The sequence below is a fragment of the Caloenas nicobarica genome, chromosome 9 (genome assembly GCF_036013445.1).
Source record: "Caloenas nicobarica isolate bCalNic1 chromosome 9, bCalNic1.hap1, whole genome shotgun sequence".
In the NCBI taxonomy this organism is placed as follows: Eukaryota; Metazoa; Chordata; class Aves; order Columbiformes; family Columbidae; genus Caloenas; species Caloenas nicobarica.
The window spans coordinates 18963722-18975950 of NC_088253.1; the positions used below are offsets into that span (position 1 = coordinate 18963722).

At 43.4% G+C, this 12229-nt stretch overlaps 1 protein-coding gene across 2 annotated transcripts; it reads right to left on the reverse strand.

Moving 5' to 3' along the window:
* Positions 1-669: 669 nt before the first annotated feature.
* OSGIN1 (oxidative stress induced growth inhibitor 1) lies at positions 670-11716 on the reverse strand. Of its 2 annotated transcripts, none has more exons than XM_065640903.1 (6): positions 11630-11716; positions 7238-7340; positions 4629-4765; positions 4122-4313; positions 3697-3788; positions 670-3037 (listed from the first exon to the last, which is right to left on the reverse strand). In XM_065640903.1, the coding sequence occupies exons 2-6, from the start codon at positions 7320-7322 to the stop codon at positions 2044-2046; spliced, it is 1500 nt and encodes a 499-aa protein (XP_065496975.1). In that variant the 5' UTR covers positions 7323-7340; positions 11630-11716; the 3' UTR covers positions 670-2043. The 2 variants fall into 2 exon arrangements, with proteins under 2 accessions (XP_065496975.1, XP_065496974.1); XM_065640902.1 differs by having other exon boundaries at positions 7238-7343; positions 11630-11703.
* Between the last annotated feature and the right edge of the window lie 513 nt (positions 11717-12229).

Consider the following 12229-nt stretch of genomic DNA (forward strand, 5'->3'; position numbering starts at 1 on the left):
GTGCAGTGAAAATAAATAAGAACCACACACAACAAAACACAACCAAGAGGCAGTAGATAAGTATTTTGTGTCCCTGTTGAAGCTTAAGAAAATACCCCACATTTCTCAACAAAGGTGGTCAAATGTTGAATGGGGCAACCAAATATTGACAGTGCAACCTCCATCCCAGAAGATACTCAAAGCTTTCCCTGACAAGGCACTGAGCAACCAGGTCTAACTTCAAAGCTTGCCCTGTTTTAGTGGAGTTGGACCAGAGAACTTCAGCTGTCCCTTCTGATCCAAACTCTCTTATTGACTTACTGGAATAGGTCCCAATTTGGGATTTTTCCAGACAGAAGGTAACAGGAAAGACATCCAAGATCCCCTAGGCAAGAAGACACTTGGCAAACAGCTTGCTTTGCTATTGTGTTTTAGTCTCACGAAAGAGACAGACACTGCAAAAGCACCCTGAGTTCTCTTGTCCTACTGGAGAGAGGAAGACACAGAGAAAGCAAACCCATAGTGTTGTGCTCAGAGGGAGGGAAAGACACAGGATTTAGCAGGTGTAAAGCACACCCTGGTGCTTGCCAGGAAGCTGAGGAACAGTTTGTTAAATTTTCTCTGGGTCAAAAGTTCAAAGTCAGAGGTAAAAAAAAAACAAACACAGATGAAAGTCTGAAATCACTTTATTGAAAAAATTCATACAAGAACAGTCAGTGGCAAAAATATTCAAGTGTGATACAGCAACACCACAGACAAGCTCCTTCTACATCTCAAGGCTGATTCTTTTACAAACAGCCACTGTCTCCACACACTCAGCTTTACAGGGAAATGTACAGCGTCCTGGCACGTCAGTGAGTTTGAGTGCAGCACAGGGAGCAGAGTCTGTCTTCAAAACAGACCAGCTATGACTCTGACTTTTCCTGTGAGAGGTATGAAAGACCCTGTAGGTCCATTGAAAATGCTGTTTGCAACATAAGGCATCATTCCCACCCACCCCAGCTCATTCAAAACACTCACTGAAAGCCTATAACAAAATATTTTGCCAATAAAAATATTTTAGAAAACTAGTATAAAAAAATTACTATATATAGCATAAAACCATCAAAAAGTGACTGTGCCATTTCCCTTTTACACAAATACTATTCTTTAAAAAATGCATTACATTATAAATTCACACAATATATAAAACATTGCATCTTTATGAAATACTCTGTGCAGCAGAAGCCCCATACAGTACCTGGGCAGCCACATGACAGACCAGTAGCTCCCCTTTAGTTCTGCTGTCTCTAGAGCAGCTGCCAAGAATCTGTCCCTGGCAATTTTAGGATTTTGAAAGTAAAAGGCTGCAAGATGGCAAACCAAGTGTTTGTAAATCAGTACCTTCTCCTTCTCAAGGAGGAGAAAACATCACAGGAATCTCTTGATTAAAAAGAGTAATATGTAATAACATATTACTTGTCGCTGGTGTCAGTGGGACAATACAGTTTCAACTGTTTCTATGTCAGTTTTCATTTGCAGAGTACCCCTTCATGTGCCAGAGAGCTGCCTGCAGCATCTTTCAGTGATTTCTTGTCTAATAAGAACATAAAGCCAAGCCACAGGAGCAAATAAACCAACGTCAGCTTACTTTATTTCAGGAAAACACTAAGACACTGACAGACACGGGGTTATCGGCCTGCTGCCTGGAAATAACTAATATTGATTGTTCCCCAGTTCAGTTTTCAGCCATCTGGAAGGTGTTGCATAGAAGAGCAATCACTATCTTGGCTTCAATTTTTCCAGGCACAAGACTGAAAGCCCCTGCAGCCTTCATGCACAGCTATGCATGAAAAGAGCCAGATCCCCAGGGACTGAAGGTACTGCTGTGTGTCGAAACCCACTCTGTATTCGGTAGCTTAATCTTCCCAAATAACTGAGCAAGAACTTAGTAATTCTCTGCATAACCTTGGAGAATACCAAGAGTAGACTTTACATTTGAGGATGCACAAATTGGATTATTTGCTTCGCTAAGAAAACAGCAGAAACCCGTTCAGACACAGTTAGCACAGAGATTTTGCTTTGTTAGGGCGGATTTTTGTTTGCTTTCTTTAACAGAGAGCTGGCAACAGCCAGAGCCCCTCCCTGCACAAAGCGTACAAAGTTATCTCCAGCGAGAGGTCCTAGAGCATAAAGCCCTTTCTCCTGAGTGCATTCATAGGTGAATGAGTCAACGTCTATGGGATTCCTCTTTGAATTGACTGGTTGGTCACTGTCCATTGCCAAGTCAATGCCATTATTTGGCAGAAAAGAGAGGTTGGGGTTTGAGCCAGTTAGAACAAGAGCCATGGAAATTTTATAAACTTTCTGGCAGCCATTCTTGTCTTGAAAGACACATTTCTTGTCCTTGCTGAAGGACAGCACATGATGTTCAGGAAGGCTAATGTAACATTCATAGGGCCCAGCACAAGCAGCTGACTGTTCTTTCATCATCTGATGGACCTTGTGGTATTCAGGGTACATCATTTTGGGGAGCTGGTTAAAAATAAGACCCGGATCACTGACTCGTCTGCGAAAAACATGGAGTACTGGAATATTGCAATGGTGAGCAAAGAGAACTGCATCAGCAGCTGTCAGACCAGCACCGACGATCAAGACTGGATCTGACGTGATGCCAATGCTGTTGTTCTTCACTGCTTCCTCTAGGGCAGACAGCTTGTGATGGACATAGGAAAGGTTCTCTCCCTTGACCCCAAGCCAAGTAGGACTATCGTATGTTCCGGTAGCCAAGACCACATTCTCTGCATAAACAGAGAAGGGCTCTTTATCACCTTTCACATTTTTGAAAAATCCATCCACTTGAAAGACCTCTGTACTTTTCTCATTGAAGCTCCAGAGTGAGTCACCATTCTCCTGCAGATCTTTCTGTGTGTGTTTGGAGACACCCTCTGCACTCACTTTCCTTACAGAGGTCACAACAGTACCACATCTGAAGTTCTTCTGCAACCCTTTCTTTATCACGTAGTGTTGGTAATATTGAGCAATGTCTTCTGCTGTGGCTCTATTGTTTCTGAGGCCTCTGTAATATAGTACAAACAAAGGTCAAGCACCAGTTAAGTAAGAGACTGGAATTTCTCCTCTGTTCCACTGAACGTATTTTAGAGCCATCTATCCTGGCACTACCAGAGAAGACTTATCTTATTTCCCCAACTTCAAAGTTATTCCTGGTATACAGAGCTAACACAGGTCCACAAGCTCCTGGTCAGAGGCAGCTTTCTGTAGCATGAATCCCACCCCTAAGAACATGGTTGCTCATTTATCCTCTCATCTTGCTTCTATTCCATTTTTAACTCCTGGACTTTTAAAGTTTAACTGTTATACATCTCAAAAGCAGAAGTACTTCAGAGACAGCACAGTAGCTGAGCTGATTATGCTTGCCATTGGGTACAGCAGCAGTGGACTGAGAAGTCAGATGATCATGCCTTTCCCAAGCTTTATTCAGAACTCATGGTCACTGTAATCCATCTCCCCAGTGGGTGCTGAAGGCACATTCCAAGCAACCCTGCAATTTTACCTGAATCACTGAATGCAGAATGGAGTTTTACTGGGAAGTGAGATAGTGTCCCTTCTCTCACTAGAATCATCTGTAACAGATGTGTAGCTACATTCAAGAAGCCCACCCCAGGTTCCCAAATAACCTCTGAATGTTTGCAAATGATCACATCATAGATAACTTACCTTCTCTTTTGCTTTAGCCAGTCCTTGAACAGGAGATCTGGGAGTCCCATCCATTCTCCTCTGCTCAGGGTAACCATAGAGCCCTCAATAGACTGAAACAAGAAACACAGTAAAATGACTTTTAGGTATTTAAGGTAAGAAGTGAAATGCAATTTTGTCATGTTTCAATATGGCAGAGATTGTTAAATCAGTGATTTCCTCTGATCTGCTGTCATGGATGAAACCATATATGTTGTCCAGAGAGAACAACAGACTGAAAGTATAAAAGCCTCTCATGCCTTTTTTTCCTTCTAAACTTTTGCTTTTTTGCACATAAAATCAGACATGTCTGACTAGCTTATTAGAGGAGCTATTGGCTCTCCAGTCAACACATTTGATTGTCTGACACCACGCAGACCTCAACAGTTAGGCTTCAATTCACACACCTGCCAGGCACCTCCAGGAGCGCTTCTGCCAAGGACCAGGTGAGGGATGGCTCTGTCAGGCTCATGCCACCAAGTGAGGACAGATTCTGCTGTTCCACCAAAGTCTGTGTCTGGACGCTGAAGAGTATCAAACAGAAGAGCCACAGGGCTGTGGGATCGTCCCTCCAAGCCTTCAGACAGATACTCCAAATCCTAAAGAGAGGCAGAATCAGATGCTCAAAATGCATGCCATGCCAGGCAGCAGACTGCTTGTTACTCCAGTATTTCCAGTCAGTGATTTTGGTGTTCTGTGAAGCTCATTTACTGGCACACAGACCCTGTTATTGGCCAAGGACTACCTCAAGGACCTTAGCAGCAATGATGACATTTCATACAAGGGAGATCTGGACAACAAAAAGTACTTTAGGCTCATTCTGTCTGTGTACTTTGAAAATTCAAATGAGGTTCTCTCTTATCTATCCCTAGGATGCTTTACTATGATGTTATACTGTTTCCCTCGACACAAACCTGGTCCAAAATGGAGACATCTGGTGCCTCTTCCAGTTTCCTCTGAAGAATAGGATGAGGATGAAGAGCGCCTCTTTTGAAGTAAGGGGTGTAGCCTGACAGCAAATATGACAGACAGATTCCTGAAGGTCCATTCCCTAGAAAGACACAATGGAGAAGAATTTATACTCCTACAGGTAGAGCAGCCCTTTGAGAAGTGTTTCACTATACAGACCAATTCAAAGGATAACACACTGCTGTGGATACAGTGGACTTCCTATTCCAGGTTGACCACTGACCTAATGGATGGAGTTGGGGAAGTCATTTTACCCTCCTATGTTCCTTTCTCCTCTTCAGCTGCTTCTATTTGCACTGCAACATCTTTAGAACTTGCTGAAAAAACATGGGGTTAAACAAGCCAGAAGCCACCTGAAAGCTGAAGTCTCTAGCATGCTTATGAATTATTGCTCATTAACTTACTTAAAGGTTTAGAAACTGATCACATACTGACTGGGGGCTTCAGCTCTCCTAGATGCACATGTCACACTGGTGCAGAGTAGTTCATTGTGCACAGGATACAGAGTTAGTCCAGAAAACAGGGTGACTATTAAAGTGAAGGGGACACAGCTCTGCTCAGTAAGAAATCCCATCTAATACGGGATATCTGGCAATAACAGTTTTGACTAATAACTCTTGTGGCCACTTTCAAATGGTAACCAGCCCTACCACAGTACTGCAGGCGGTGTGTTAGGGAACAGCCCCTCTGCCACGCCAAGACAACCCCCCAGAACACAGCACTTTGAACAGATTGCTGGATGACTGCACTCCTCCTGCTGACCAGCCAACAGCCAGTGGAAAACACTTGATATATGTGACTTCAAAGCCCAGTGAGAGCAGCCATGGAAAGTTTTCACGTGGCTGTTCTCCAGCCTGTTTAATATTTTACAGTGTCGGCATAACTAGGTGTCAACTCCTCTGGTTGCTCGGGCTTTGCTGCCCACTAGGATGTGACCAACCACCATCACATAATGTGGTGACGATGCAGGGGAGGAGACTGAAGTGACACAGCAGCCTGTGTTGACACAGTGCTCGTGCTGTAGGCGGGAGCGACTGGAGCAAAAGCTGCTTCTTGGGGATTCGAGATAGAGGGAGCCTCAGGCTGCAACGCCCACAGCGAGCTGAGCTGTGTGAAGGGCAGTATGTGCTGCAGCTGGGAACAAAGTCCGCTGTGCCAAGCAAGGACCAGATGCTGCAGATCATTGTCTGGAATATTCCACTTGCAGGAAAGTTATCTAAACCCAAGAGTAACATAAATTAAAAAGCAACCTAAACTGCAGCTATAGTAAAATGTACCACCTTTTGGCTTACTTCTTTGCATTAGGAAGTACAAGGAGGCACCTAAGCTAAACTTAATCATTTAAGTGCTCGCCTAGCAACACACGCAGAGGACTTATTCTGAGCCACATCTAAGTTTCATATGGATGGTTACAAGCACAGCTGCCTCTAGGGCTCAAACTGTTCTAGAATGCAACTGCTTTCAGGAGGCAGCCAGCACGGCAGAGCGAGTCCACAGCCCTCCTGGAGCAGGGCCTGGAAAGCAGCTGGAACCCGCGTGCAGCGTCCAGCTGCAGTGGAACAGCTGAGCTGCTGCAGTCCGCCAGCCTCCTCACAGTGCACATCTTCACACTGGTGCTTCTGAGGCCTTAGTGACATCTCCACGCTCTTTAGGCGCACTAGGGATGTACCAAAATATCCTCCCTCCCACTTAAAAGACTTGTACAACTTGGCAGCACAAAGTCACTGCCAGACTAGAACTGCTGGTAGTGGTGCCCTTGTCAAACTCGCTGTTAGTGAGGATTAAGTGTGATTTATGTGATTCACTAATTTTGGACTAAGCTCTCTTGGGGGCTATAAATTAGATAACAGATAAGGAAGGAACCCAGCCCTGCAAGGCACTTAAACACATGCTCAGAAGAAAAGTGTCCAACACCTGCACTCGAGCACAACTCATGGTCGGTCACAGAGGGGAAGGCACTGACATCACCACTTCTTTGCTCCAGGAATCACCTTGCATTACAAAGCTCCACTCTTGCAATGGAGACAAGACAGTATATAATCTGTTTGCTATATAATCTGTAGCTGACTTGTATTTTTAAAATTCTATGAAAAATTTCCAGAAACTTTAACAGCATCTGAAGCACTTTCGGAACACAAAACGAGGAAAAAAGGTCACGCAAGTCTACCTCCAAGTCAAGCAGTACAGATAATCACTTCACAGCAAGTTGATTAACTGTTGCAATGAAAACATTTCAAATCCTTCGAAGTATCCAATGGAAAAAAAAAGAAAAACACAAGCCCCACTAAACTGATGTCCAGAAGGTTACTGATTCTGATATTAAAAATAAGTGTGCAGTTTAGTTTGTCAAATACCCGGTTCCCTACTTCCCACAACTCTTAGTGGTGTTTCTCCTGGTGCTACAGAAAGTTTGGCTGTCAGGGAAAGGATGCAGAAACAGTGACCAGGCATTTCTGGTTTGAGTAAGAACACTTAGAACAGGAGCTGAAGACAGCAAGTCCAAGGCAACAACAGCACTAGAGAACACAGCAATGCTGGCAGGGGAAAAACTCACCTATGATCACGACGGGCACTGGGTTGAACCCACTCTTATTTTGGGATCTGTTCAATAATGCACACGTCTTCCTGTCTGGAAGCATTTGGATCCTGGAGTCTACCTGCTAAAACAAAGAAGTTTTGAATTATTTGGGGTGGTTTTGGCAAAACACATTACTTTCTATAGTCCACTAACCCAGGTTGATCTAAATTATTATCCTTACATTGCAGACCTTCACATTACACTTCCATACTCAGGACAGGCCTGCTTATCTTTTTCTCCTCTTGCCCACAAAACCAAAGGATGATTCCCTGATTATACCATAAAAAAGAGAGAGGATCCTTATCTTTCTTTTCCACACACAAATTCCAGGCCCTCCAGAACAGATGGCAACTTCAGTAACCCTCTGACTGCAGTAACTCATGTGCTGCAGCTTGTTAAAGAAAACTTCAGTTCTGCCCATACTGTGCAGAAAAATACTGTTGCCATAATTATCACAAACCCATTGATGAACACACTGTACTTTTCAAGGGAACTTGTGTGTTTAATAATAAGTAGAGCAAGCCTCGCTCAAGTTTTCTGCTCAAAGACTGGAAGTCTCTCGGCTGCATTTTCAAGCATGTACTATTCCATCACTAATGAGTTTTTTGATAAGTGTTAGTTTAGTTCCTGCACCTTCTTTCTTAATCTTCCAGAAAATAGAGAGTTCTAGGTCTGAACAAGTAAACAGCAAGTCTTTAAACAAAATATACAACAAATTTATCACCTTCACTAGTCATTAGAGTGAAATATACAAAACTCATCTGTTTGTCATGCAGGTATTCAATGAACAGCAAGTAAAGCTTTTTGCCAAGCCTGGCGGAATCCTATTATGTCAAATAATGACTTCTCTAGTTTTCCAGGGAATTCAATTATACTGTCACTAATATAGAGAAGTTAAAATGCTTCTCCCCCCGACCCCAGCAAAAGTGAAATTTTCAAAATTTGGCATAAGCTTTTAAGCTATTCTACAGAGAACACAGTCTTTTCTAAAAAGATTACTCTCGTTTTGGAAAGCTAAGTAAAAATTCACAGAATGGCACGACTGTTCACTGGAGCATGCTCTCCACACCCTTTTCAAGCTCAGAGAGATCTTTGGCAAGCACACTGCACACTCCCATAAGGGTTGGCACATCACTGCCTTTGACACAGGTATTGTGGCAAATGTCATCCTAGAAGCATAATGCTCCACTTTAAGCCTGGCATTTGCATTACCAGCAATTACAGTAGTGCAGTAAGACCCCAGTGATTGAATCAGCAGCCAGAAAACCACAGGCTAATTTAGGATTTGCAGGATCTCAGGCTTCGGCATGCATCTTGTAAGTGCATTTGCCTGCCAAGATGTGACGATTCTCATATACATCCATATACAGCCATTGCTGGGCTAGGCAGAGCTTTTCCAAGAGAACAGGGCTCATCCAAGTGGAGAGGCACATAACAAAGCTTACAAGTTGAATTCGAAACTAGCAGCTTTGTCCAATTTTTGGATCACAGTTTACTAACCCTTACTGATTGTCTATTACCACCTAACTAAACATTAGTCTAAGACTCTGATGCATTTTGCCTGACAGAGCATTTAAACCATTTAAAATACGTAATAGTCATGCTTTCTAATTTAAGTCTTTTCAAGCATCTAGCTTTGAAGAGAGTTGAATTCCAAGGAAACTGAGGTTCCAGGGTAGATGTACACACTACAGATGAGCATGTGCCTGTGTTGTGTTCCTACTGAGACACAAATGGGCCCCTGAAGGTGGATTTAACCCAACCCTGGCAGCTGCAGGAGCACAGCCTGGCTGCCCAAGTGTTTCCCCAGCCTTTTATGTAAGTTCTGCCACATGAACCAAAACCTGCACCACCTTCCAGCAGATTGTTGTGTAAGTTCAGCCCCAAATAATTCCCTACCACAAAGCTCTAGGGTTGCAACTGGTAGAATTCAGCACTAGCACCTGGGATGGCCAGAGACACCAAAGGAACAGGACACTGGTGTGACCAGTAAGATATTCCCTCAAACTAGCTAAACCACAGTACCTATCTGAAAGTTAGCAGAGGTTTCTTCTCCATGGTAACAAATAAATCCCTCTCCATGGCTGTACTACACAAGAAGAGCAGCTCTTATTATTTTTCGTAACAGAGTGCACACCTTATTTCTGGGAAACTATTGGGAGTCTGGAGGAAGCAAGCAAAATCTCTGGAAGCAATCTTCCAGGTTTCTGTTCTGTAGCAGTCTGCGCAGCATGCACAGAAACACTGTATGCACTCTGTAGACAATGGTATCTCAGCAACATCCGTGGGATCCTTGCTGGAAGCAAGGACTGCTGAACCAACCCCATACAACACATGGTAACAGCTCCAGGAAAGCAGCAAAGCCAGAATACAAATAACGAGCCTGCAAGCCCATTTTTAAGACTTGGGTGCAAAGTCATGCCACGCGTGCCAGCATTTTTCTGGAGCAGCCTGAAGGGGACAAAAAAAGGCACAAGGCAGAAGAAAGTCTGGCAGTCCCGTCTGCTTTAGGGGAAAGGTGCCTTGGCTCGTGGCCATTGCACGAGGCCACCCGACCCACCCTGACCTCAAAGCCAGCAGCTGCGGGCTCAGCGATAGCCTTCGCCTCATTTGACCCTCCTCCTCCATTCTGCACCTTCTGACACATGAAAAAGGAGCATTTGCTGGAATTAAACCAAACCCTAATGCCTTGAGGAGCACAATTGTTATTCTGATGAAATTACTAGATCCATGCACATACATGACCATTTTTAGCCATAGTTTTATTCAGGATCTGGGTTCACAAAACTCCGTCATGACCATTTTAGCGCTACGTGCTTTGTTTCCTGAAGTTTTGACACTGGACAATTTTATCAACACAAGATCAACCACCAGAGATGCTACTGTTTATCCTAGCATGTCAATATAAATGGGAGAAGTCTCATCCACATCCTATAGCTGCCATCTCTCTAATTCACAGTTAATTTTCTTTTTAAGTAGAAATTGAACCAGATGCTAAACTTGTTTATAGCTATTCCCATCCTGTAGACTAACAGTTTGACTTCTGGGGGTAAAACCGAGCTCAGAGGATCTCAGGCATTTCAGTTTCAGGCCAAATGCTTGCTTTTCCTTGCATTAGAAGTCAAGGTGGGTTATGTTTTGGTTTTTTTGTTCATTTTTTTGGTTTTGTTTTGGTTTTTGTTCGGTTGTTGGTTTTTTGTTTTGGTGTTGTGTTTGTTTGTTTTTAGTCTTAGAGTCAAGGGACCACATATACCTTGATAACCTGTACGGCTAACACAGTGTGGCAGATGAAAGTCTGTTCTTGCAGAGGCTATTGGGAAGTATACAGGACACTGAAGTTCATTTCAAATCTATAAAGAACTAGTTGGCAGCAAGAGAAAGCCTGAGCTAGCAAGAAACCCAAGACAGCTCTTCTCACCCTCCTTTTATGTAGAATAGGCTGCCGGGCACTCACATTCAGTCAACTTAGTGGCACTTCAGCTCCTGCTTTAGGCTTCCTACTGTAAGTGGGTGCCTCTTTCCTCCTCTTCATTTGGGAGCAAGCTGCAAGCTCTGCAATTTGCTGTTTCCAAAGCATTTCAGCATCTATGTGATGTTACATAATTGTTCTGGCTTGGAAAAGCACCCAGCTCATTCTGGGCCAAACGCTGCATACCTTCCCGACACAGCCCTAAGCCTAGAGGGACTATAACTCACATAAAGTTGGTCAGCATGGCCCCTAGTAGTTCCAAGCTGCACAACTGAAACAGGTTTTAAAGTGAGTAAAAGAAAAAGCAAAGACACATTTAGCAAGACAATGACACTAAATGACCTTTAACAGAAATAAAAGCCAAGTTACCCCAGCCATATGCAAGCAGCTCTCCATATAACATCAATTAGACTTCTGCTCAAGTAAGGACCACCAAGTGTGGCCTCTATAGCACATGGGGAGAGTTCCAGAGCAGTACAGTCAGTATATATAAATAATGAAAGAGACTGAGAGGGCTACTCTGACAGTCAGGTTAAAGCAAGGACAATGCTAACACAAATTCAACAGGTTCCTTCAGCTTCTTCATCAACCCATTCATTTCACCAGCAACATTAAAAATTTAATTCATTAGTGCTTTTAAAAACCAGAAATCTCAATGTCTTTTACATTTTATACCTGCCTACAAGTTTGGGAAGTTTGGTCTCCCCCACACTCCTCCAGCTTGGATTATCACCCGTACATGCCAGGCCAGTTGCCCCACAAACACAACTCAAGTAGAAAAAAATTCACCTTAATGGTACATAAAAAAATACCATTCTAAAAACACCCCTGTGATATTCAGAAGGCAATGTTACAGTATGCCAGACAGAGCTCTCCACATTTACTTATAGCCTTCTTACCTTTAGCAGCAGGTCTGATGGGAAGAGAGATCTTTATGAAAATGCCTGTACAGCCAGGAAAGCCACCAAACCACAGCCTTGAATCTGCCTCCGCTCCAAGAGAGCCGTTTAAATATAGTAGGCTACCAGCCCTGAGAGGAGGAGCTGAAATGAACGGAGGCGGAGCGAGGAAAATATTTATCAGCATGAGTCAGCAGGAATATTTCCCTTCCCAGCTTGTGAATGGATGATGTAGCGATGGTCCTTAGCAATGCTCAGCTGACTGCACGGGTACAGCAAAAGCAGGCTGGCAGGAGCCGTGCATGGCAGAATGCCTGCAGGGAACGAACATCTTCAGTTTTAACCCTCAGGGCAAATGAAAACCCGAGACTTTCATAAAATGCAATGCTTTCTATGGCAGAACTGGTTTTTTCCTCTGTATTCAAAAGAAAAACTGCTAGTTACGAGTGGGAATAAAAGTGATAGGATAGCACTGGATGCTCGTTTTAAAACTAGTGATCTTTTTGGCCACAAAAGGACAAGAGAATGTGAGGACTTCCTTCCTACCTTGGACAATTTGTGGTTTTAGTTTCACCTTATTATTATACCATAGACATGGTG

Bases quoted from the DNA above. Each gene is read 5' to 3' on its own strand.
- OSGIN1 (XM_065640903.1), bottom strand. From the start codon at position 7,322: ATGCTTCCAGACAGGAAGACGTGTGCATTATTGAACAGATCCCAAAAT. The intron at 4,766-7,237 runs GTGAGTTTTTCC...GTGTCTTTCTAG, and splicing joins AGTGCCCGTCGTGATCATAG to GGAATGGACCTTCAGGAATC. The intron at 4,314-4,628 runs GTTTGTGTCGAG...GCCTCTCTTTAG, and splicing joins ATGTCTCCATTTTGGACCAG to GATTTGGAGTATCTGTCTGA.